Raw genomic sequence first — 27,415 nt, 5'->3', positions numbered from 1 at the left:
TACCTCCACAGGAGCGCTACCAAGTGGCGGCAGCAGGCGCAGTGGGGCCTGGATGAGCAGGAGCGGCCTGGGTTTGGGCTCCTCCCCGGCCTGCCGTCTGCTGCTTCATGTACTGCTTCATCCCGTGGGGGATGTTGGACTGCTGGTTTCCCTGCAGGCCAGGATCAGGCCAAAACCGACAGTCCGGCATCCCCTGAGGGGTCCCGGATTGCGAGAAGGCACAGGCCAGGCTGAGGGACCCCACCGGTGCATGAATCCATGCACTGGGCCTCTAGTAGTACAAATAAGAACCAAAAAGAACCTACAGACCAATATCCCTCACTTATATACACGCAAAAGTTTAAACAAAATATTAGCAAATAAAATTAAGCAATATATATTTTTAAATCATATACCATGACCAAGTGAAGTTTATTTCAGGGATGCAAGGCTGTTTCAATATTTGAAAAATCAATGTACAGACAGTCCTCAGGTTACGTCGGACTTGACGTATGTCGTTTCATGGTTACGTCGCCATCTCCTATAAATTTATTTTAAAAAAAAAGTTCCCATCATTTCTACATATGTACATATGTGCTTTATGTTTTTTATTATTTATTTACCACAAGTAAAGGTCAGGAATTGTTATCTTTCTTTAAATTTTTTTTACTGTTTCACTTCATTACTGCTGTGTATGTGCTCCATGTGAGTGACGTAGGTGTTTATGTAGGTGGGTTCCGACTTACATCGAAAATCGCGTTATATCGCGCCATAGGAACGGACCTTTAATGTAACCCAAGGACCTACTGTAATCTACCATATTAACAGGCTGAAGAAGAAAAGTCACACAATCCTATCTAGCAATGCAGAAAAGCATTTGATAAAAGTCAGCACCTACTCCTGGTATTCTTAAGAAAGATAGGAATAGCCTTACTCAAGTTGTTTTCTTTAAGTCTACATAAAACCCTACAGATAACATTATACTTAACTAGAGGCCCTGTGCACGAAAATTTGTGCACTCAGCGGGGGGGTCCCTGAGCCTGGCCTGCGCCCTCTCACAGTCTGAGACCCCTGAGGGGATGACTGACTGATAGCTTGGGCCCACTCCCCGGGGATCAGGCCTAAGCTGGCAGTCAGACATCCCTCTGGCAGCCTGGAGCCCTCGGGGGATATCCAACTAATGGCTTAGGCCCACTCCCTGCCTTTAGTCAGACATCCTTAGTGCTGCCGCGGAGGTGGGAGAGGTTCCCACCAGCGCTGCTGCACTGGCCAGCCATGAGCAGGCTTCTGGCTGAACGATGCTCCCTCTGTAGAAGCACACTGACCACCAGGGGGCAGCTCCTGTATTGATCATCTGCCCCCTGGTGGTCATTGTGCATCATAGCGACCGGTCGTTCCCAGTTGTTCCACCATTAGGGTGAATTTGCATATTACCCTTTTATTATATAGGAAGGATTATATAAGATGGTAAAAGACTGAATGCTCTCTCCTTAAGACCAGGTACTCTACCATTTTGTGTATATGGGTGATTTTTAGTTTGATGAAGAAAAAGAATGTGCATTTTCTCCTTTGGAGTAAGGGAGATTAGCACATGTATTTTAGATGAAGTATGTTAGCTGAATTATTCGAATTTCCTTTCATTTAATTTATTTCTGCATATTTCATATGTTGAATTCTGATAAAATATATTAAAAATCTCTTACCTATATTTTTAGAATTATAAATTTATTTTTATTCATCACAGTTTTGTCTTACATTCTTTAAACCTGTAAGTTTTTATGAGCAATACATCTTCTTGAGCCATTGTTCTTTTTATTGATATGAAATATTACTTGCTCTTTCAAGGCTTTTTGCATGAATTCTATTTATCTGCCATTAGCTATATCTGCTTTTTGTTGGTATTTGTTTTGCAAATTTTTTCTGTTTACTTATTTTAAACATTTCTCTTTGTTTTGTTTCACATGTTTGTGCCTTAAACAGGACATAGTCAAATGTTTTTTCTTTTCTTAAATCCGATCTGAACATCTCTTGTCTTTTAATAGATGAATCTCACCCCTTCACATAGTTGTGATGACTGATTTAACAAATACCCTTTTTGTGATATGCAATATTGTGCATCCATACATCAGATGACTCCAGATTGTCTCCTTTAACAGAATGTTGTTGATGAATGTGTAGTGGTTTTGTCTTTTTTTCTTTCTACATGCCAGGCCATGGCCTCCTTGGGAAATGAGCTGTGCCACAAAACATATTAGAGCTCTGTCACTGTACAGTGAGGGGCTCATTTGAACAGGCACACGCAGCCTGTGCCTTCAGAATTCTCTGTATACACAGGGCTGCTCTGGGGGCTCATTACCTTTAAAAAGCAATCCCTGAAGAAACTATGAATCACTTTGATTTCAAATGGTCATATACAGAAATCATAGTGTAACACAATATATTTTAATTATTAATAATGTGAATTGCGATAACATAATGTACTAATAAAGCACCCCCTAACAAGCACCTATTGTGTTATATGTTCAACCCTCACATCATAAAATCTAAACAAGCAATATAAAAAGTCTTCTAAACCACACACACACAAGCTTTAAATTTCCCCTTCAAAATAAAAGTGAAAGTAGATTGCCATTTGAACCTCCAAAGTCCTCAGTATTCTTTTACTGATTCATGGTAAGGGAAAGAGGCGTAGCTGAAGATATTGTCCTCCTCCCACCTCCACACAGGGAAGGCCTCACAAGATTAAACACTCTTCCAGTCATTCTCTCTTACAAATTAAGCCCTTTCCCAGAGTCCAAGGTGAACAGACATAAACCTATGTATTAGACTATGTATCACGTCAAGCAAATTGTTTTCCTGTTCACACTTTTATTCTCAAAACTAACCTGTGTCCCTGTATCAATTAATAGTTAATCGTTCAGGCCATCTAGAACATACCAGGTGTTCAATAATTATTTGTTGGAAGAATGATTTAAGTAAAGAATGTTATCTTGATTCTCACTTTAGTCAATGAAAGCTGTATGTCATTTAAAGTATTTGTTTTCCTACCAAAAGCCAAGCTGTTCAAATAATTAGCCTTGAGAATAGAAATTCACAAAAAAGTAAATCAATTTGCCAATTATTCTACCTGGGTGTGACATTCTCCTATCTGGAAGTCCCTAAACAAAGGAAGCACTCCTTCAAATGTTATCTGCTGGAAGTGAACCACTCTAATGCACTGTGATATTTCAAAACAAATAAATTAAATATAACAGAAAGCTTTGCCACACTGGTGTAAAGAGAGAGAATAATACTGAGATCAAGTCTTTTAAATATCAGATTTTAATGTATGAAGTTTTGGATTGGGACGTGATTTATTCCAAGGCAGATCAGAGTCAATGTAATAAATAGCCATGCTATAATGGAGTCATACTAATTCCTAAAACTTTAAAACATTTAGGCAGAACTGTCGTGTGAAAGTCAAAACATATTCAAATTTAAGGAAAATACCCCGTAAGTTTCACTTGTATGTATAGGTCTAACAGTGTCATTCTGGATAAGTAACTTTGTCCACTATTAGGATTTATTCTGCTATTTAAAAACCCGCCTCAAGAAATAAGTTTCTGATCGATGGGGTATATTAAAGGCTTTTCCTCCATGCAGGATGTGGCCAAGAAGTAAATGCTTATTATGTCAAATTGTCAACTCTTGTTGATCCCTTGTTCGTTTATTAAATGTAGTACGAATCAGGGTCAGCACACTGGGGCTTGTCTCCGAAACGCAAATAACCTATGTAATGACAATCCCGCCGGCAGCGGCCAGGGATCCCGCGAGCGGGGAGCGGCGGCGAAGCGTCAGTCCGCCCACGGGCGGTGCAGGGGCCTTCGTGGGCGGCCGCAGCCCAGCCTGGACCGCCCCGCCCTGGCCGTCCCCACGCTGGCCTGGCTGGTCCTGCCTTTCGGTCCTTTAAAGGCCCGCCTCCCCCGGCCCTGATGACTCCGCCTTTCGCCCTCTTCTCCACTCCGCCCTCCGCCCGGCCACACCCCCGCCCGCTGGCCGCCCGTTCCCCAAGCCCCTGGCGGACCCTCAGCTTCCCGGCCAGTCCTGCCGCACCCTCCTGAAGGCTCCGCCTCTCCCCTGTGGCCCTGCCTCTCCCCCCACCCCCCCCCACCCCACCCCCCGCTCCCTGCACCCCCTTGGTCACACCTTCCCAACCCGCTCCCCGCCTCTTCCCGCTCGCTTGGTGACCCCGGCCCTGGCCCTGGTGTCCCGCTTTCTCCGCAGCAGTGGTCTGGCAGGCCCCTCTCTGGTGATAGTTCCCAGGGCACATCCCTTTCTCTCGTTGGTCCATGCTTTCTAGAAGCGCCTGCTTTTCTTCAGCCTCCGGCTTTGGGGCCCAGCAATGAAGGCCCCTGCGGTCGGAGCCTAAGCTCAGCGGGGTCCAGTGCTGCTGCATGATGGCTGCTGAGACCCAGCTTGCCCACAAGCCTTCTCCCTGACCCGGACAGAAAGCCTCCGTCTGCTCGCATGCTCTTCCTCTCCTAACCTCTGGAAGGAATAATCTGTAAATGTCTTGAGCCCCAGAGAGTGTAGTCCAGTGGCTCTCAACCTTCCTAATGCCACAACCCTTTAATACAGTTCCTCATGTTGTGGTGACCCCCAACCATAAAATTATTTTCATTGCTACTTCATAACTGTAGTTTTGCTACTGTTATGAATCATAATGTAAATATCTAATATGCAGGATGTATTTTCATTGTTACAAATTGAACATAATTAAAGCATAGTGATTAATCACAAAAACAATATGTAATTATATATGTGTTTTCCGATGGTCTTAGATGACCCCTGTGAAAGGGTCGTTCGACCCCCAAAGGGGTCTCGATCCACAGGTTCAGAACCGCTGGTGTAGTCTGTTAGATTGAGATATCCCACTTAGGATGAGTGCAGTATCTCTTCTGATGGTTAGTGTCTCAAAGTTGTGGAGGAAAGGGGGACACATGCTAACCAGACTAGCTCAGGGAAGGCCACATGGCCGCCAGGGCGGAGACCACAAATCCTCATTGTTATTGTTATTGTGGTAATTGTTGATTGTTACCTATCAGGTACCCACCTAGTAAAAGAAGTGCATATCTATCATTTTACTTTTTATCCAATCCCAGAGAGTTCGTTCTCCCCTCCCCTTGCTTTCTCCTGCCTCCCTAATCTATCACCAATGGATTTCGTGTAACCCAGTATGTCTCCTTTTTTGATTGCAATGTATAAAATAAGGTGCTGCCCAGCCGGTGTTGGTCAGTGGTTGAGCACCAACCTATGAACCAGGAGTTCACAGTTCAATTCCTAGTCAGGGCACTTGCCTGGGTTTTGGGCTCTATCCCTAGTGTGGGGCATGCAGAAGTCAGCCAATCAATAATTGTCTCTCTTCAGTGATGTTCCTATCTCTCTCTCCCACTTCCTTCTTCTCTGGAAATCAATGTAAATATATTTTTGAAAATTTTTAAAAATAAAATAAGGTGCAAAACTGTCATTCTCTGGAACATTATCCCAATCTGTTGAGATTTTGCTTCCCGGCAATTGTCAACAGTTTGGGCTCAAATAAACTCACAAAAATTCTTCACAATTTCAAACAAGCTTGAAAGTTTCTTATGCTGACAAAGTTAGCTGCCATTAAGGTTATGTTTTGAACAAGCAAAACCCACAGGCATTGTTACAGAGAACCAGAATAAATCAAGCAATGCTCGAAGAGTTTGGAGTCACACTTTATTCACTGCAGTGAGCTCAGAGAAAATGAATTAAAATTCTAAGCAAAGCTACAAGCAGAACTTCCCTTTTATTAAAGAGCCAGGCCTATGTGTGCTTAGTGGTTATCTCGCTAGTGGCCTTCAAAACAACACAGTTCTACCCAATTAAAAAATACACCTGGGGGAAAACCCAAGATGGCGGCATAGGTAAACACCGGAGTTAGCTGCCTAGAACAACCACTTCACAAATACAACTAAAAGACGGAACGGACATTGCCCAGAACCACAGGAAGACTGGCTGAGGGGAAATTCTTCAACTAGAAGGAAAGAGAACAGCATAGGAGACTCAGAGGAGGTGCAGTGCGGAAAATACAAAGGTGAGGAGATACGCGCGGAGCGGGCTGGTAGCTGAGGGCGAGGTTGTCGTTTTCAATCGGGAGGGAGTCTCAGATTCTGAGCTCCAGTTCTGGGCGAGTCCCTAGGGACCCAGACTCAAACGGGAGAAGCGGGACTGTCTGGCATCGGTCGGAACTCGAGGGCAGCTTTCTCTCCGAGGTTTGCAGCGGTTGCTGGGATTCTGAGAGGCAGAGCCTCTGGGGACGGGACTGAGAGCAGCCATGACTGCTCCCTCCACCCGCCCTGTTGATCCCCAGCGACCCGCCCAAGCCCTGCGCAAAGCCATTTGCCAGATAGCCTCAGGCAAGGGCTAGATTAGCACCTCCCTAGAGGACAGAAGTTTTCCCACTGCAGACACAGCTGATTCTCACAGCCAGTTGGCCTGGAGGTCAAATCCCCCCAGTATTAACTACAACAATCAAGGCTTAACTACAACAAGACTGCGCACAAAGACCACCAGGGGGTGCACCAAGAAAGCATAAAAAAAATGTGGAGACAAAGAAACAGGACAAAACTGTCAATGGAGGATATTGAGTTCAGAACCACACTTTAAGGTCTCTCAAGAACTGTCTAGAAGCCGCCGATAAAGTTATTGAGATCCTCAAGAAATCTAATGAGACCCTCGATGTTGTGATAAAGAACCAACTAGAAATTAAGCATACACAGACTGAAATAACAAATATTATAGAGACTCCCAACAGCAGAACAGAGGAGCGCAAGAATCAAGGCAAAGATTTGAAATGCGAAGAAGCAAAAAACACCCAACTGGAAAAGCAAAATGAAATAAGAATCCGAAAATACAAAGATAGTGTAAGGAGCTTCTGGGACAGCTTCAAGCGTACCAACATCAGAATTATAGGGGTGCCAGAAGATGAGAGAGACCAAGATATTGAAAACCTATTTGAAGAAATAATGACAGAAAACTTCCCCTACCTGGTGAAAGAAATAGTCTTACAAGTCCAGGAAGCGCAGAGAACCCCAAACAAAAGGAATCCAAAGAGGACCACACCAAGACACATCATAATTAAAATGCCAAGAGCAAAAGACAAAGAGAGAATCTTAAAAACAGCAAGAGAAAGAAACTCAGTTACCTACAAGGGAATACCCATACGACTGTCAGCTGATTTCTCAACAGAAACTTTGCAGGCCAGAAGGGAGTGGCAAGAAATATTCAAAGTGATGAATACCAAGAACCTACAACCAAGATTACTTTATCCAGCAAAGCTATCATTCAGAACTGAAGGTCAGATAAAGAGCTTCACAGATAAGGAAAAGCTAAAGGAGTTCATCACCACCAAACCAGGATTATATGAAATGCTGAAAGGTATCCTTTAAGAAGAGGAAGAAGAAGAAAAAGGTAAAGACTAATTATGAACAACAAATATGCATCTATCAACAAGTGAATCTAAGAATCAAGTGAATAAATAATCTGATGAACAGAATGAACTGGTGATTATAATAGAATCAGGGACATAGAAAGGGAATGGACTGACTATTCTTGGGGGGGAAAGGGGTGTGGGAGATGCAGGAAGAGACTGGACAAAAATTGTGCACCTATGGATGAGGACAGTGGGGGGGTAAGGGCAGAGGGTGGGGGGGAACTGGGTGGAGGGGAGCTATGGGGGGAAAAAAAGAGCAACAAATGTAATAATCTGAACAATAAAGATTTACAAAAAAAAAAAAATACACCTGGCATGGCATGAGTATGGGCGTATCTAGTCTCTGGCCTACAAGGTCAGACAGCTGAGTTTATCTTCCTTATTTTTCAAGCAGGCTAAAGCAGGCTAGAAAGCAAAGTTATTTTTTTTTTTTTAGAATAAGAGGCCGTCTGCAGCGGTTCTCAACCTGTGGGTCGCGAACAATGAAAATACATCCTGCATATCAGATATTTACATTACGATTCATAACAGTAGCAAAATTAAAGTTATGAAGTAGCAACAAAAATAATTTTATGGTTGGGGGGTCACCACAACATGAGGAAGTATATTAAAGGGTCATGGCATTAGGAAGGTTGAGAACCACTGGAAGAATAGCAGAGAATTCCAAACAGTAGTTTTACAAAATAGGGGTTAGCCTTCTCAGCATGACCTTGTTTTTTTACAGTTAAAAAATAAACTACAGCGCTAGCTGGTTTGGCTCAGTGGATAAAGAAAGCATCAGCCAGTGGTTCGATTCCGGTTAAAGGCACATGCCCAGGTTGTGGGCTTGATTCCCAGTAGGAAGTGTGCAGATGACAGCCAATCGATGATTCTCACCATTGGTATTTCTATCTCTCTCTCCCTCTCCCTTCCATTCTGAAATCAATAAAAATATTTTTTAAATAATATTTTTAAAAAGGTAACCTACATCCCAGCTGGTGTGGCTCAGTGGTTGAGCTCTGACCCAGGAACCAAGAGTCTCAGTTGGATTCCTGATCAGGGCATATGCCTAGGTTGCAGGCTTGATCCCCGGTAGGGGTTGTGCAGGCGACAGCCCATAGATATTTTTCTCTCATCAATGTTTTCATCTCTCTATCCTTCTCCTTCCCTCTCTCTTAAAAAAAAAAAAAAAAAAAAAAAAATCAATAAAAACAGCCCTAGCTGGTTTGGCTCAGTGGCTAGAGCCTCAGCCTGCGGACTGAAGGGTCCTTGGTTCAATTCTGGTCAAAGGCGCGTACCTGGGTTGCAGGCTCCTGGCTTTGGTCTGGGGCATGCTGGAGGCAACCAGTTGATGTGTCTCTCTCAAATCGGTGTTTCTCTCTGTCTCTTCCTCTCCCACTCTTTCTAAAAATCAATGGGAAAAATATCCTCAGGTGAGGATTTTTTTAAAAATCAATAAAAACATATTTTAAGAAAACTTTTTTTGAAAAAGTAACCTAGATAACAAATGCTAACTAGGATGTGGAAAAAAGGGGATCCTTATACATCTTTGATTTCCAGGGGCTGGGGCTGGGGAAATATGGAAAGGTTGGTAAAAAGGTACAAACTTTCAGTTATAAGTTGAATAAGTTCTGAAGATCTATAATGTTGTGACTATTATCAATGTAAGAAACATTCAAACCTGCAAAGAATTTTTGTGAGTTTATTTGAGCCCAAACTGTTGACAATTGCTGGGAAGCAAAGTCTCAACAGTTTGGGATAATGTTCCTGAGAATGGCAGTTTGCGCCTTATTTTACACATTACAATCAAAAGAGGAGATGTATGTGGATTACGTGAAATCCATTGGTAATAGATTAGGGAGGCAGGAGAAAGCAAGGGGAGGGGGAAATGAACCCTCCGGGATTGGATAAAATGTAAAATAATACACTGAGTGGCCAGATTATTATGACCACCTGACGTTTGTAGGCAAATTAGCCGTACACTGCATCGTATGGGACATGGAAGCCGGAGGCGTGCTAGAACACCTTTGCTGTCTGCAGTTACCAAGATAAAACGTCTCCAATTCGCACAGGAACACAAGGATTGGACAGTCGAGCATTGGAAAAAAGTCATGTGGTCCGATGAATCACGTTACCAGTTGCATGGTGCAGATGGCAGAGTGAGAATTTGGCGGAAACAGCATGAAAGCATGCACCCCACATGCATGAGTACAACCCTTCAAGCTGGTGGGGGCAGTGTTATGGTTTGGGGCATGTTTTCCTGGCATAATTTGGGCCCTTTAATTCGTGTGGAACAACGTCTGAATAGCACAACATACCTAAGTATCATTGCTGATCAGGTTCATCCTATCATGTTGATGGCGTATCCCAATGGAGATGGCTTCTTCCAACAAGACAGTGTGTCATGCCACGGTGCTCGTATTGTGCAAGAGTGGTTTCAAGAACATGAGGGAGACTTTACCTTGCTTAGGTGGCCCCCACAACCACCAGATCTCAATCCAATTGAGCATTTGTGGGACGAAGTTAAAAGAGCCATCAGGCAGCTGGTCCCACAACCATCAAATCTCACAGAACTGGACAGTGCTATTCATCAGGCATGGTGTCAGATTCCTCGCATCACCTTTCAACATCTCGTGGAGTCAATGCCAAGAAGAATCGCTGCAGTATTGAAGGCAAAAGGTGGCCCAACGAAGTACTGATGGGGTGGTCATAATAATCTGGCCACTAAGTGTAGATACACACTTCTTTTTACATAGGTGGGTACTGAATAGTTAACAGTCAACAACTAACACAATAACAATGAGAATTTATGGTCTGCTGCCCAGGTGCTGTGGTCTGGAAAAAGGGAAGTTGTGTTGGCATTCCCAAAATATGCAAAACGACAATGGACAGACTCAATTAAGATGCAGATTGACTTTTTTTTTTCTTTCTTTTTTTTTTTTTGCAGGGAAGATTCTAGCCTGGGACATGCCTGCCTCCATGACTTGCTTTTAGTTTAATTTCTTCTTAAAATTCAATTTACAGACAGTCTTTATTGCTTGCAACCCAAGTATCCTAACAGATGCCTCATTCTTGAGGCCCCAGTTTAAATGGCACCACCTCAAGGACTTCTTATCTAAAGGTGGTCTCCTCCCCGTCCCTGGTCACCATTGTTTTTTGTCCTGGCACTTTGTTTCATCTATGACACTTATCACAGATTGTAATTATAAATTTTTCTCTGTGCTTTTGTTTTTCTCCCCCTCAGTCTCTTCTTCATTGTCATACCTTTATCACCTAGCACACTGCCTGCCATTGGATAGGCAAGAAGTAAATATTTGGCCTAGATGAATGACACAGTGGTCAAGGATGACTCAGAGAATTCTCAAGTAAGCAACTAAATATATAGGTAGAGAGTGAAAATACAGGAAGTTGGGCAAACTTGGAGGAAGTGTTCAGAAGGTGATCAGTTTTACTTATGTGATAGGCAGTTAGACAGACATGAGCAGAGCAAGGACGATGGGCCAGTTACAGAAGGTCACCAGGACAGAATGTTCCAGACACCTGGCAATGGGGGGGGGGGGTGAACTGGCAGACCATGTATTGTAGATAAGTGTTAGGACTTAAGGTCCATTTGTAAGCTTCCTGACACAGAACAGAAGACCAGGAAAAACTTGCTGGACACCAGGAGTCAGACCATACAAAAAATGGAAAGTGTCCCGAAGGCACCTGCATTCCGACCGTATTCTAATCCCACCAGCTCAGCCCCCAAACCCGCAGACAACAGCTTCCCGCTAGTGACTGCATATAAGGATGAAATTCCAGCTCCTGAGTGCTGCCATCATGGATCCAATGTCCCCTCGGCTTAGTGCTGTACAGCCCTTCCCATTGGATATCCCATCTCCCATCCCCTTTCTCTAAAAAAATTCAATTTTCTTTAATCACCGTCTGAGATGGCTATTTAGCCTACCCATGTGCACCATCCACCATGTTCACCTTTCAATAAGTATAGTATTTTTGTTTGTTAACCCTCACCCAAGGATATTTTTCCCATTGGTTCTTAAAGAGGGGGAGAGGGAAAGATAGAAACATCGATGTGAGAAAGACGCATAGATTGGTTGCATCCCTCTCCAGACCTGGACCCCATCATGTACCTAAAACCGAGGTACATACCCTTGACCTGAATCGAACCTGAGACCCTCAGTCCTTGGGCCAATGTTCTTACCACTGTACCAAACCCGCTAGGGCTGAAGGTAAGTCTTGTTAATCAGGACCTCGCCCCTAAGATCCCCGACCTCCAATACCATGGGCTATCCTGCTTCATACAGCGAAGGCACCTCCTAAATGCTTGCTGGGGACAATGAGAGATTTAGGGACAGATGGTTCCCTCGTAAATAAAGCTCCCCCAAAAGACGCAGCACGTCTTTAAAGCCTGCTGAAGAAAGACAATGCTGAGGGACCACGTTATTGCGCTTCCTTTTTCGCTCGGGTGAGACTGCCAACACCCGATGCCCGCATTAGTGCACACTGACCCATTTCTGGTCCACAAGAACACAGAGTTCAGAAAATAACCTGGAGTCTGTGAAAGTTGCATTCCGCCCTCGCTACCGATGACGTCACACGGACGCAGCCTCCAGACCACCGCCTGCTGGGCGTATTTATTCCCGTGACTAGCAGGGCCCCGCTCCGCCCCCTGGTGACGTCACCCGCGCTCAGCCTCTAAGGCCGTTTCTCGCCGCCTGCCAGCGCCGGGCGCGGTGGCGCGCGCCTGTAGTCCCAGCTACTCGGGAGGCTGAGGCTGGAGGATCGCTTGAGTCCAGGAGTTCTGGGCTGTAGTGCGCTATGCCGATCGGGTGTCCGCACTAAGTTCGGCATCAATATGGTGACCTCCCGGGAGCGGGGGGCCACCAGGTTGCCTAAGGAGGGGTGAACCGGCCCAGGTCGGAGACGGAGCAGGTCAAAGCTCCCGTGCTGATCAGTAGTGGGATCGCGCCTGTGAATAGCCACTGCACTCCAGCCTGGGCAACATAGCGAGACCCCGTCTCTTTTGCCTTTCCCTGATTTAAAAGGCAATATCTGTACTTCCTAAATACATTATTTTCTGTATTTCCCAAATAAACCCAATTTGCCCCTTCCTTTCCAGACGAAAGCAGGAGTTTAGTAGTCTTCAGCACGGGCTCCGCTCCCAACATTCTTTTGCTTCATATCTTACGTCTCCTTTACGATTAAAGCTCATGGGGTATCAGAACACTCCGGGACTCCCAGCCACCTCAACACTAACCCCTACTGGAGCACTGCCTAAACGTCTTTGCGAAAAGCTGTTATCACTCTCGGAGCCAATAGGGGTTGCTCGTGTACACACAACCTGTAGGAGAAAATGCGGAAGGACAGCAATGCAAAAATGCCTCTGACTCTAAAATTCCCCAGTTCCTCCCGCAGCAGTCCAGTTTGCTGCTCCTCAACTTGACCGGACTAGCCCTGTCCACCTTCTGCCATAGGATGTCACCTTCTTGCACCACTAGCCTACCAAGGTTTTTGCTTTTAAATGCTGTAGACGACAAGATCTGTCTAGCTAAACAAGTCTTTCTCCCAAATCCTTACATTCTGCCTGCTTGCGATGATGCTGACCTTCGGACCGGGGCTCCCTCTGCTCCCCCCTTGTAGGGGGATAAAAGCAACTTAAGGAGAGCCCAGATGCCCTTGTGATAGCAGAGGTGAGGGGCTAGTGTGGCAGAATGCGTCACCCTTGTCTCTCTGCTTGCCAACAGCTAATGTAAAAGATCGAATCGAGGCGCGGAGCTTGGAGAACTGGTTGGGGCTGTTTTCTGAACCCAGTGTTGATGAGAGCAAAGCCATATTGAGCAAGTACTGTGCCCCTACCTCATTTTGAGAAGAAACAGGCGAATGGTGTATAAAAGAAGAGAATTTTTAAAATTGCCACTTCTTGGTGGTCTGTGATAATAATTCCCTCATTATGAAAGAACTATCTTAGAAAACAAATATATGAGAAGTGTCAAGGTTAGTCTGTACCTGAAAAACTCTATGAGGTCAGAAACTATTTTCTTTAACATACTTGTACTTTTTATAAAACTTTTCATATTGAACAAGTTTTCAGGGTCAATACTTTTCCCCTTTTGAGGGTGTGTGTGTGTGTGTGTGTGTGTGTGTCTTTAAACCAAAATATTTTAACAATTTATCCAACCATTTATCTATCCATTCATCCAGCCATCTATCCATTTATCTACACTTAACATGTTTAAGCGCCCAATATTTAACAGATCCCAATTTGGTAGTAGATAAGTAGAAATAATATAGACAAGTCATTGCCTTTGTAGACCTTCCAGTCTGCTGTGGGATGGGGAGCAACAATTATTTTAAAATGAGTCATGTAAAGTGTGATTTAGGGTTCTTGTGATATCCTGCTAAATATATTTAATTATTTTGCCTGCCTGAATGCCTGAAATCTCCAATAACAAAAACTCTCTTATGGGTTAAAATATGGTTTTTAGAAGGCCGTTGTTACAAAGGCACTTTGGCATTTACTCGATATCATTGAAGAATACCTATTTCAACTATCCACCCAATACTTGGTTATACTTTACAATTTCCTACAACATTCATGAAAAAAAGTTCAGTATATCATGAAGTTGACTGTATTTTTTAAGCCTTTAATCATGTTAATGATGGAATGTTTTTCACATGCAGAGACTTTAAAGTTTTATGCATTCAAATCTATCACTCGTATCTTTTACAAATTTGTGCACAGGTGGGGTCCAGCCACCTGCCCCAGTGGGGGCCGATCAGGGATGGGCTGGTGGGGGGAGGAGCCACGGGAGGTTGGCGGCAGACCCTCCCCGATCGACCAACCAGTACATGTTTTGTACTGAATAAAGTTTCCTTCTTCACTGCACCCCAATTTGGGGATTCCTGTTGGTGTTGAATTAGCCAATGATGGGTGGTTGGTTGGTTCTAGCATCTGAGGAGATCTCTGTCAAACCATTATTGGTCCATATTAATCTAATGGAACAGAGACTTCAGTGGCCACAAAAAATAAAGACTTAAAATTAGTTCAAAAGGAGAGGATCTTGGGAAGGTGGTAGGGTAGAAAGCACCAGGAACCTATCTCCCTACCTAGGCAACAATTACACTGGCAGAATCTGTTTGATGTAACTATTTTGGAATTCTGGAGTCTTGTAAGCTTGCAACTTCCAGGAAAAGGGTTGGATGGTAAATTGTGGTTAGTTTTTCTAATTCTCAGCTCTTAGCACAGTAGCAGCTACCCATCTGCAACTCCTAGCTATATGGCAGCCAGAGGTAGACCTGTTTCTGGAGCAGCTTGCACACTGTTTTGGGGAGCCAGACTGGGCAAAAAAGGACCCTCTTTTCCAAACTGCTGCTTCTGGTCAAAGAGGTGTAAAGAGGCAGGTGGCCATTGTTGTTGTACCTCCTACCACAGTTGGAAACCCTTGTCCCTTCTGGCTGAAGTAACTTACTAGTATAGGGTAAGATTTAAAAGGGTCGGCACCCTTTTTGTCCCCTCCCTACATTTTTTTCTTTCCCCATTTTGGGAGCCAGAAATTAAAGACTAGGACGTTCAAAGCAACTTCAAATAAGGGGAAAATTAGAAATTTCTGATTCAAATATCCTTTCTTTCTTTCCTTTTTTTTTTTAAAGATATATATATATATATATATATATATATATATATATATATATATATTTGATTCAGAGGGAGGAAGGGAGAGATAGAAACGTCAATGATGAGAGAGAATCATCAATTGGCTACCTCCTGCACACCCCGCACTAGGGATCAAAACTGCAACCTGGGCATGTGCCCTGATGAGGAATTGAACCACGACCTCCTGGTTCATAGGCTGATGCTCAACCACTGAGCCACACTGACAAATAAAATTAACCATGATAAGTCCACCACACCTCAACTAGACACTCATGTGCATCTTCTTAAACTACACCTAATTTCCAAATTAGGACCATAACAACCAGGTCATACTTTTGCCTAACATGGTACAACTATCCTGTATACAGCCAAAAATGCCCTAACACTTTCCCTAGAAGAGGATGCAAAGTTTTTGGGTAATGTTTACTCTTCTTGATAGTCCATAACTTAAAGTAATATAAAGTGAACATATTTAAATACTATGACAGAAAGTTGTTACATCTTATGTTACATGATAAGAGGATAAAAGAGGGAAGAAAACAAAGATATTTGTTTGGTATATACATATCAAAATATACACACAAGTATACACATAAACATATTCATAGCAAAAAAATAAGTACTTATGACAAATACAGTCCTTGTTTCTTTTTTTTAAATATTTTTATAGATTTCAGAGAGGAAGAGAGAGAGAGATAAACCAATGATGAGAGAGAATCATTGATCAGTTGCCTCCTGCAAGCCCCACACTGGGATCTGAGCCTGCAACCCGGGCATGTGCCCTGACCAGGAATTGAACCATGACCTCCTGGTTCATAGGTCAACACTCCACCACTGAGCCACACTGGCAGGGCATACAGTCCTTGTTTCTGTAGCTGGTCATGTGGTTGTAGCTGGTATTTAAAACCACCTTCTTCCACAACCCATTCCATAGTCCCTTTGCCTTCAGGAAGCACTTCAGCTACTCAAGCTTCTTTAACTAGTGGAGTTATCCAAACCTTCATTCCTGAACGATCTGAGCCACTAGTATTCCTGTCTGGATGGAGCTGTAGTTTTTAATTGACTTTCATCTCAGGGTGTGGTAACACTAAGAAATGCCCTAAGAGATTTACTATATTCCAGATATGCTCTTCCTTACCTCTACTGTGGAGTAGCAGTCAAATTTCTCCTTGGTAATCAGGCCCAATCCCCCCACAGTAACTCCCTTCTTTGCCTGTTAATTCATAGTCATGAGGAGCCCAGAGCGACTGTGCAGCAGTCTAAACTTCTAGTTCAGTTGAATTGTGTCCCCTAGTGGAAACCTTCCTTCCTTTATAACTAAGACTTCTAGGCCAGCAGATCATAAGACTGGGGGACACAGGAAGCAAAACTTTTGCTAGTGCGTCACTAGGGGTAATAGTGGTGCCACTCTCATTTCCATCCGTATTAGTGATTTCTGGACTCAACAGTATTGGCTGTGGGAGAAAAGGCATCATATAGTGGATGCTGATTCAGAGCACACACAGCCTCCTGGAGAGACCTTTGCTTCAGTCCTGCAGAGTATTGCCACCTACCTGGTGCTGTAACTTAGCCTTTGAAAGGCCACTTCAACACTATATAAAGCTAGCTGCTTCGGAATAGTGGGAGAAATGGTACAAACAGTGAATTCCATGTTCCTACGCTCCTTGATGCACTTCATTTGCTGCGAAGTGAGTTTCTTGACCAGAAGTAATGCTGTGTGGTACACCAGGACAATGAAAAAGGCATTCTGTAAGTCCATGGATGGTAGTTTCAGCAGGGAAAGCAAATCTGCTTCTAGAGTAAATGTCTATTCCGGTAAGAACAAAACCCTCTCCTTCCATGATGGAAGTGGTCCAGTGTAATCAACCTGCCACCAGGTAGCTGGCTGGTCACCCTGGGGGAATGTGCCATAGGCTCAGCGTTGGTCTCTGGTGTTGGCAATCTGGGCACTCAGCATGGCTGCAGCCAGGTTTGCCTTGGCGAATGGGAGTCCATGTTGCTGAGCCCATGCACAACTCCCATCCTGCCACTATGGCCACTATATTCACGGTCCCATGGAACAATGACCCAGGTGGCTGAGGAAGGAGGCTGGCTGGTATCCACAGGACAGGTTTGTCATCCTATCAACTTGATTATTAAAATCCTCCTCTATTGATGAGTATTTGGTGAGTAGTCACATGGAATGCAAATATATTCCCCCTTTTTTTTTTTTTTTTTACCCATCAGAGACGTCTATCCACAGACCTCTCCCCCAGACTGCATCATCACTAAATTTCAAATTATGTGCCTTCAAAGTCCCTGGCCACCCAGTCACAGCCCATGAATTCGTATATAATCACATTTCTCCTTCCAAGAAAAATGAACAACCAGGTGCACTGCTGGGAATTCTGCCCACGGGGAGGATTTTCTCTTTGCCACAGTCTTTCAGGAATGTCCCAGAAAGGGGCAGTAGTGCTGCAGCGGTCCATTTGCAGGTGACGCCCACATATCATACAGGACTGTCTCTACATCAGTCCCAAGTCTTCTCTTCCTCTGTCAACTGATCCTAGGGAACTCCCCGTGAGACCAGGGTTGCTCCATCTCGGAGAGTAGCGCCCATCAAAATAGGAACTCCTTCTTGCGGGCCGGTTCGCCTTGATTGTTGAGGATAATCATAGGGCCAATGAAACAGTTTGACTTCTTGCATTTCTGCACGTACAGGTAAAGGAGACAGAACCCGACGGCCCCTCTGGGGAAATCAGGGTTCCTCCCTCATAAAATGCTACCACCAGCAGGGGTCACTATGGAGGCTGGTTTGAGTTCCAAAATACAAGGGGCAAGGTAACCGGATTAATCCGTAAACTTTCCAGGAAGGAATGTAGTTTTAATAGAACAGTTGGTATCTCTTTCTGGTACAAAATACAATTGTTCTGGTACAAAAAAAAGCGAGTCGACGGGGACTTGATAAACGAATTCTTCCGGAAAGCGACAGAAACGCGTTTAAGGAATATTGGGTCTTCTGCGCGGCCGTAGATCTCCGCCAAGTGCGCCTGCGTGGAAGAGTAGAGGCGTCGAGTCCGGCGATCAGTGGTGAAAGCTGCGGTAGCGACCCTACGACCTCGCCATGAAGACCCGCTTTAGCACCGTTGACCTCCGTGCGGTACTCGCGGAGCTGAATGCCAGGTAATGTGCGGCAGGTGCGGGGAGCGCGGGAGACAGAGGGTCCGCGGTGTAAAATAAGACCCGCCCGAGGTTCTCCCTTTCTCGCCCCCGGGCTGTTCTGTGGGCACGGCTAGGCCCGGGCGTGCGAGCGCTCGCCCTCTCCCCGTGGCCCGCCGGGCACCTGCGGACCCAGCGCCCGCGTGCCCCACGGTCGGCCCCCGCGGGTGGCTTGGCTCGCGGGTCTGGGGTCCGGCTACGGCGCGGCTCTCGCTTTGTCGGCCTCAGTCGTCTAGGCTGGGCAGCTAACATTTAGTGAAAAACGAGACGCCGGGTGGACGCCGAGACGCCAGAGTAAGTCATTTGCTTCAGAGGTTCCCAGGCTGGAGGCCCGTTTCCTTGGACACTCTTCGCCCCGAACAGAGGGAGCCTCGCCGTCAGCCGAGGTGACAGATCTGGACTCCAGTCTGGCTTTTTATTCCTCCGCCGTGTGAGCTTTGTCATATTTCCCAGGGCCTTGTTCGCCCCCCCCCCCCTCTTTTTTATTTTATTTTTTTCTCTTGCAGTAAATTAAGTGGACTAGACTGCCTTTCCTAAAAAAAACATTGGGTCATTTCAAAGTCACACGGCACTGTATGGTGTTCCCAGGACTGATGGACCACTTTTGTTCTTGGTGACACTTAAGTTTTGAACTGAAAGCATGATGGTCTTCGGACTTTGCTCCTTAGTTGACTCTATATCTTCCGAGTCGGACATTCCTGAAGTCCCCTCTTCCGTGGGCTCTGCTTCCGCCGGCAGCATTAAATTGTGGGAAGGTTTATGTTTCTGATGGTAGTGTGATTTGTTACCTGTTTCCTTTCTCTCTGCAGCTTGCTAGGAATGCGAGTAAACAATGTTTACGATGTGGATAATAAGACGTATCTTATTCGTCTTCAGAAGTAAGGCTTGTTTTATCTTCTGTGATTAAATGAGATTGATAATTTTTTTTTACCTGCACGTTTAGTCTGTTTCACTGCGTTAGCATTGGCAAATGCCCTAAAGAAAAAATCTACTTTTTTCTTCTACAGACCAGACTTTAAAGCAACACTTTTACTTGAATCTGGCATACGAATTCACACAACAGAATTTGAGTGGCCTAAGAATATGATGCCGTCTAGTTTTGCCATGAAGGTAAATTTTAACTTATACTTGAAAGTAAATTTTAAGGCCCTGAGGTTGGTCACTAGCAGTTGAAGTTTTAAAGTAGAGATAAAATAAAGGTAAGAGTAGTTGATGGACACTGGAATGAATAAAGTGGATGTTTCCTGACTTCTCCTTATTACCCTTCACACCCAATTGTGCTCCAGATCTTTCTGTTCCCACAGTCAGTATTCAAGTTCAAGCTTTTGTAACGTTCAGCCTTGTTGTCCCTTAACTATAAATCCATTTCGTGTATCACAACAGTTCTGTATTGGACCAAGATTGATTTTTTCTAAAGCATCTTTTTCATTAGTTATCTCACGTTTTAGGATTCCCTAATTTTTGAATATCCCATATCCTAGCGTTCTTGGCTTTCCATGATCTGTTCCTCACCTTCCCCACCCTGCCTTTTCCTAGTCTTGTCTTCCATAGCTCACTTTTGAGCTATCAATCTGTATTTTGTTGGAATACTTGGTGACTTTGGATGTTAACAATTATTATATCTTTTTACTTTTTACTTTTCTCCTTGCTTTTCTTTGTACTATTAAACTGAGATTCTGCATTGTGGACATGTTACTCATTTGCTTATTGACATAACAGATATACTGAAAGTTCATGTGCTACAGAGGAAAGATGTTGGAATCAAATATACTTAACTTTGAATTAATGGTTTTGCCACTCATTTTATAATTTGGAAAAGTTATTTAACCTCTTGGCACTTAGTTTCTTTGAATGTGAAATATGGATAATACCTCCCTCATGGGGTTATTGGTGAGGATGAATTGAAGTAACATGTAAAGCATCTAACACAATGCCTGACACATATTAGGCATCCATATGTATTAATTTCCTTCTTCCTCTCCTCCTCACTTTCCTTCAGAAATTTATTTGTTTTGGCATTGTGTTATTTCATTAGAGGCTTTACAGAGAAGAGCCTTATCCCCAGCAACTTAGAATCTGTTTTGGATTGCAAGTTAGGTAAGTGCTTCCCAGATCACAAGGGCTGTCATAAAATTATCAAATTCCTAAAACCTTATTTAATAGTAACCCAAAATGGTTCTTTTGGAGATTATCCTTACTAGTAATGCCACTTTATGTTTGTGTAGCACTTTTAAAAGTAGATGGGTAATGCATATTTCATTTAAGTTAACAACTCAGTGGATATGAAGAACATTTAGTTTTGCAGATGATGTAATAAGCAATAGGATATAATTGTGTAAACATTCCCAAATTAGGCTGTATTATCAGTGGGACCTCAAACACTTTAAGAAAACTTAGAATTTTTGAGTTCAGTATACATGTCAAGCTAAATGTATAGGAAGATTCCCTGTAATGGAGCAGACAATGTTAAGCACTTTATAAATAACTTAAAGAGCTGTTATTGTTGTATGATACAGGCAGGGCCATGTCCAGTACGTGGTAAATCACAGTGTTTGTCTCTAGTTCTCACATTTGGGGATGCCAGCTATGGCTCAGTGGGTGAAAGGTTGTTTTCACCAAGCTGCTAGTAAGGAAATAAGCAAACAAAACAGGATTTATATATGTACTCTGTGTCCACACATACTCATGATAAATAATCCCTTTTTCACCATTCCACGGTGCCAACTTTTGTTCCTCACAAGGATGCCTTTTATGTTCATCTTAACTCTACTTTTTTTTTTTTAAATTATTTAATCCTCACCTGAGGATATTTTTCCCATTGACCTTTAGGGAGAGAGTGGGAGAGAAAGTGGGAGTGGGGTACATATGTATGTGTATATATACATATACATATATATACATATACATACACACACACACACACACACACACACACACACACTAGAGGCCCGGTGCACAAAAATTTGTGCACTGGGGGGTGGGGGGAGGTCCCCTCAGCCCGGCCTGCGCCCATTTGCAGTCCAGGACCCCTTGGGGGATGTCCACCTGCTGACTTAGGCCCACTCCCCCGGGGATCAGGCCTAAGTTTGCAGTCAGACATCCTTCTGGCAGCCAGGGAGCCCTTGGGGGATGTCCAACTAAAGGCTTAGGCCCCCAAGGGATCGGGCCTAAACCGTTAGTTGGACATTCTTAGTGCTGCCTCAGAGGTGGGAGAGGCTCCTGCCACCACCTCTGCGCTGGCCAGCCATGAGCCAGCTTCTGGCTGAGTGGCACTCCCCATATGGAAGTGCACTGACCACCAGGGGGCAGCTCCTGCATTGAGCGTCTGCCCCCTGTTGGCCAGTGCACATCATAGCAACTGGCCATTCTGCTGTTCAGTCAATTTGCATATTAGCCTTTTATTATTATTATATAGGATGTCCCTATTTCCCCCCTTTTGCTCCCTCTACCCAGCTCTTGCCCCCATTTCTCTCTGGCCATCACCATACTGTTGTCTGTGTCCATGGGTTGTGCATATATTTTCTTTGGCTAATCCCTTCTTTAAATTCACTTCTTTAAATTTATTTTTTCAGATAAGTGCTTATAACTGCACTATTATATATTTTCTATTATATCATTTAGAATTAAGATATCTTTTAATTGAACCCTTGTAAATTTTAGCACAATTTAATAAATTATGCTAGAAGCAATTAGGAGATTTTTCATGTAATGCAGATACATTTCAATTAATATTTTATTAATTTTTAATTTTTTAATATTTTAATTTGAAATAATCTCATACATGTAAAAAAAACTATAAAATACTACAGCATATTATATGTACCCTTCACCCAATTTCTTAAGTGTTAATAATTTAAACATAACCATTATACAACTAACAAAATTTGGAATATATCTTTCTTATAATCTCTTTAATGTTACTTAATCCATTTACTTTGTTTTTGTTAATCTTCACCCAAGGATATTTTTCCATTGAATTTTAGAGAGAGTGAAGGGAAAGGGAGAGACACATTGATTCCTCCTGCACATGCTCTGATAGGGACTGGAGATCAAGCCAGCAACTGAGGTACATGCCTTGACTGGAATCGAACCTGGGACCCTTCAGTCCACGGGCTAATGCTCTATCCACTGAGCAAAACAGGCTGCAGCTTAATTCATTTACTTTTAATCTATATGTGTCTTTATATGAAGTGAGTTTTGTTTTTGATTCACCCTCATAATCTGTCTTTTAATTGGTGCATTTATGCCACTGACTTTCAGAGTGCTTACTGATAGAGTTATTCCCATATCAGGGGGCTTCTGGGGCCGGCTAGTGGCTCAGGATCGGATCCGATTACGGGCGGCAGGTGGGCAGCTTCTGGGGCTTCCGGGGCCAGCTTGTGGCCCGGGATCGGATCCGATCATGGGCGGCAAGCAGGCGGCTTCTGGGGCTTCCGGGGGCGGCTTGTGGCCTGGGATCGGATCTTATCACGGGCGGCAGGCAGGCGGCTTCTGGGGCTTCCGGGGCCGGCCTGCAGCCTGGGACCAGATCTGATCACGGGCAGCAGGCAGGCAGCTTCTGGGGTCGCACACAGGGGCCTAGATGGCGGCTTATGCTGTCCCGCCCTGCCTGCAGTATGCAAATTAGCCACCATCTTTGTTGGTGGTTAATTTGCATATCTCACTGATTAGTCCATGGGAGGCGTAGCGAAGGTACGGTCAATTACCATGTTTGTGTATTATTAGATAGGACACACACACACACACACACACAGAGGTGAGGGGAGAGAGACAGAGAAACATTGATGTGAGAAAGACGCATCAACTGGTTGCCTCCTGTACCTACCTCAACCAGGGCCAGGCATCAAACCTGCAACTGAGGTACAGGCCCTTGACTGGTAATTAAATCCGACACCCTTCGGGGTAAGGGCCAACACACCTCTGAGCAAAACCAGCCAGGGTTAACTCTACATTTCTTGAATAAGAAGATTACTGAGGGACTCTAGAAGGCTTGATGGTGATTTTCCCCTGGGGATTTAAAGATAGCCCTATATGTAGGTCATTGTTTAAATCAACATCCATATAGGTTACTCTTAAATCAGAACTGTTGAATTTAGGAGGAGGAAGTTGTTTATTCTATGAAGTTTGAAAATTCTTCTTATATCTGCCTGAATATATAAGTACATAAAATGAAAATTTTAGTCAATTTGAAAGATAGGTCTGGAGGAGACTATTCTTAGTTGTGAAAGAGTGGACATTCATTCTAAGAATGACTCTATATTTCTTTTTTTCTTTTTTTTTAAGGTGGTTTTAGGTTAACTTCTCTGTAAAATTTATGTTGAATCTGAGTGTTGAAGAAAAGAAAGCATTCTTTCTTACTGGTCTAGACTAAAGGGTCTTTCAAATTCAAGAATTAGATACAGTTGTAAGATTTTTTTTTTAGGGGCTACAGAGTAGTCTTGTTTCTGTTCCATATCTATAATAATAAAAGTGTAATATGTAAATTGACCGAATGGCCAAACAGCATAACGACTGTCCAGATGACCTTCCGGACGATGCTGCAGCTGCAAAGGCCTACTCTAGCACGAATATTGTGCATCGGGCCTCTAGTACTTAAATATTTGTACTGAAGAATGGTACAAGTAATCTAAAATAAAAGGTATTTATCAAGTAATTTGTATTCAGGTTTAATATGCTAATTTTATTCTAATTGCTAATAAGAACAATAACTTTATGACTAGGGATGTGAGGAATGAGATTTCATAATCAATAGGAGTTATTATATTTGGATTTCAGCTAGGGTGAGCAAAAGCTTGGAGATAGTACCAGAAGATTCTACTTGGGTTATATCAATAAAGTTTGTGGCAATAGCGGGTAATTGGATATAAGTTGGAGGACTAATTTCCACAATACCAATAAGCTCATGGTTTAGAATTTTTATTTGAAGTGGAAGATTAATGGAAACTTAATTAATTTTGAACACAAATACACAAAAGTAAATTTGGGGTACTTAAAAGATTGGAGTAGAAAGAGACTTAAAAAAAAAAAAGATTATTGCCCCAGCCGATTTGGCTCAGTGGATAGAGTGTCTACCTGAGGATTGAAGGGTCCAGGGTTCGATTCTGGTCAAGGGCATGTACCTAGGTTGCAGGTTCGATTGTGGTTGGGCGAGTGCAGGAAGCAACCAATCAATGTGCCTCTCTCACATCAATGTTTCTCTCTCTCTCTGTCTCTCCCCCTCTCTTCCTCTCTTTAAAAACGAAAAGGTTATGGTTTTGAGTGAAGTCATCAGGTTGAGAACAAGGGATTTAGCAGTGGTATAAAACAACAAGTAAATTTCACTATGGGCCTATCATTATCTACTTAAATATTGAATATAAAATACTGTTTCAGAGTTAGCATTTAGAGTTGTCTAAACCAAAATGTTTTTCCTCTTATTACCTGCAAGCTTTTATTTTATATTGTTTTATTTGCAACTTTAAAAATATTCCTGATGCTAATGAAAAGAAAAAAAATATATTTATAATCCAATGCCAAATGATTAGGAATTAACTATACTAGTATAAACGCATTTTTCTTCTGTTTCTTACTAGTGCCGAAAACATTTGAAGAGTCGGAGATTAGTCAGTGCAAAACAGCTTGGTGTGGATAGAATTGTAGATTTTCAATTTGGAAGTGATGAAGCTGCATATCACTTAATCATTGAACTCTATGATAGGGTAAGTTAAATTTGGGGCATGGGTGAGGGAGAATTCATGATTATATTGTTAATTATTCATGTAATAGTGCTGTAAAACATGGGCGGGGAAACATTTTTTCTGTATCAAAGGCTATTATTGATACATTAGGATAATAAGTGCCAAACAAGTTAAATATAGTTTTCCAGTTATTTACTGGAGATTAGAATTTAGGCAGATCTCAGCCATTTAAAATGGCATTATGAATGTAGGAGATGAAGATCTGAGAATTGAGGACATCATCTGTTACATTTCAGGACTACTGTGATGCAACCAGAAAATAGATAGTTGTGTCATAAATAAGACAGCAGTTGAGACTCAGGGACATTGCCGTGTTTTCATAGTGTCATCAGTCTAAGAGGAAGAATGCTGATGTGTTCACCATTCTTGCTCCCTGCCTCTCACTTATTCCACTGGTCACCAAATTCTTTCTTGGAACTATTTTATGAGCCACTTACAGCAAAATAAATTCTATATGCATCAAAAATTTAAATGTATAAGAGGAGGAATTTAAAATGTAGGAAGAGAAAAAAACAAGTGGTCCAATGGTCAGTTATCAAAATCAACCAAAGTCTCTAAAACAAAGGATCCTCAGTGAGGCAAGGTGACCTGGCTCTTGATTTAGTCATGTGTCTGGAAGTGTAGCCATCTTTGAAGTGGATTCTTTTTTGAAGTAGATGCCTTTGCAACCAAAGCTTAAGTTAGATACTTTCATTACATAAAAAAGAGAAAACCCAACTGTCAGGGCTGGGACTGGAGATGAAACATAAGACCTAACCACACTTATGTTTCCTTTGTATGACATTAATATTTTCAACTCTTTAGAATGACAGGAGGAAGATATATAGTTGAAATAATATCAAGAATATTGTTTAATTTTTATAAACCTAACTTCAGGAAAATGAGTCTAATTTAAGGAAGATCTTTGTCATGCTCCTATGGAGTGGTGAGCAAAAAATGCAAATAGTCTGGCTGGTGTGGCTCAGCAGTTGAGCGTCCACCCATGAATTAGGGGGGGTCAGGGCTCAATTTCCAGTCTGGGCACATGCATGGGTTTTGGGCTCCATTCCCAGTGTGGGGCTTGCAGGAGGCAGCTGATTACTGACTCTCTCATCATTGATGTTTCTCTCCCTTTTCTCTCTGAAATCAATAAAAAAAATTTTTTTAAATGCAAATAGGGGCTCTGAATAGAAATATTAGACCTAGTTTAATGAAACTAGAGAACACCGAAGACAAAGAGAAAACAACCAGAAAGGAAGACTAATTGCTCATGAAAAAAAATCAGTAGACACATTGTTAACCCACAAAAACTGAGAGACCATTTCAGAAGACAGAAATTACTGAGAAGTGGGTTAGAAGCAATAAAGAAAAATACATGGTACAATTTTATGTTTCAGAAAACTGGAAATGACAGGTGATCAAGTGAGTCCCTTGCAGGTCTTTCCACAGGCCAAAGAATCCTATCATCACTACTCCCTTCTCTACTACCCAAAACTAACATTTCATGGAGCTAGTAAACCAGCCATCTTCTACGAATAATTCTATATAAAGTCTTTCTTAGAAGTATGTATGTTCCACCCAGCTGGCGTGGCTCCATGATTGAGTGTTGACTTATGAACCAGGAGGTCACAGTTCAGTTCCCGGTCAGGGCACATGCCTGGGTTGTGAGCTCTCTCATCATTAATGTTTCTATCTCTCTCTCCCTCTCCTCTGAAATCAAAAATATATTTTAAAAAAAGAAGTGTATATGTCCCCTGTCAAGGTAGGGTTGCATTATTCATAGAAATTACTAATAATTCAGAGTCCCAAACTTCAGCAAGCTTCTCTGTATATTAATGCCTAGAGGAGCAACATGAATAATTCCACAGCTTTGTACAACTTTGAATAAATTTGTGTTTTTAAATGCTATACGTATGTAAACAAGGAATCATAGAAGTCATGTTCTCATGCTGTTTAGCAGACTTGTGTAGAATGTATCAACAGAGTATTCAGAAAAGTGCTACTAGCCACTTGGAAGGAGTGCAAACATCATTCACCCAAACCACAATTGATTTAAAAACATTTTTTCAGTGTAAAAAGTGAAGCCATAGAAGTACTATGTAAAAATACGGATTAACATTGGTGAATTTGGGATGAAAAAGACTGCTAAACCTAACACTGGAAACAAATACTAATAGAGAGGACTACTAATTCTAGAACTGCATAAGGCAGAAAACACTGAACTGTATTGGAAGATGAAAAACTGGAAAAAGATATATATATTTAATTTTATTGATTTCAGAGAGGAAGGGAGAGGGAGAGAGAGATAGAAACATTAATGATGAGAGAGAATCATCAATCAGCTGCCTCCTGCACGCCCCCTACTGGGAATTGAGCCACAACCCAGCCATGTGC

General features: G+C 42.8%; 1 protein-coding gene across 13 annotated transcripts in view; it reads left to right on the top strand.

The window, feature by feature from the left end:
* Positions 1–18,142: 18,142 nt before the first annotated feature.
* The window catches only part of NEMF (nuclear export mediator factor), a 64,073-nt gene continuing 54,800 nt past the window's right edge, over positions 18,143–27,415 (top strand). For 9 of the 13 annotated variants that reach the window (XR_004973812.1, XR_004973811.1, XM_036347228.1 and 6 more), the window contains exons 1-4: positions 18,143–18,269; positions 19,115–19,183; positions 19,313–19,415; positions 24,878–25,003. Coding sequence is in view for 8 of the 13 variants with exons in the window: in XM_036347228.1 (XP_036203121.1) it covers positions 18,211–18,269; positions 19,115–19,183; positions 19,313–19,415; positions 24,878–25,003 (357 nt within the window). In the remaining 5 variants the exon portion in view is untranslated. Of the gene's footprint in view, positions 18,270–19,114; positions 19,184–19,312; positions 19,416–24,877; positions 25,004–27,415 lie in introns of those variants that run through there. The other 4 variants (XM_036347280.1, XM_036347261.1, XM_036347285.1 and 1 more) reach the window with 1 other exon arrangement.

Source organism: Myotis myotis, unplaced genomic scaffold, assembly GCF_014108235.1.
Source record: "Myotis myotis isolate mMyoMyo1 unplaced genomic scaffold, mMyoMyo1.p scaffold_m19_p_1, whole genome shotgun sequence".
Classification (NCBI taxonomy): Eukaryota; Metazoa; Chordata; class Mammalia; order Chiroptera; family Vespertilionidae; genus Myotis; species Myotis myotis.
The sequence above is the reverse complement of the archived record's forward strand: the minus strand, read 5'-3'. Positions and strand labels throughout refer to the sequence as shown.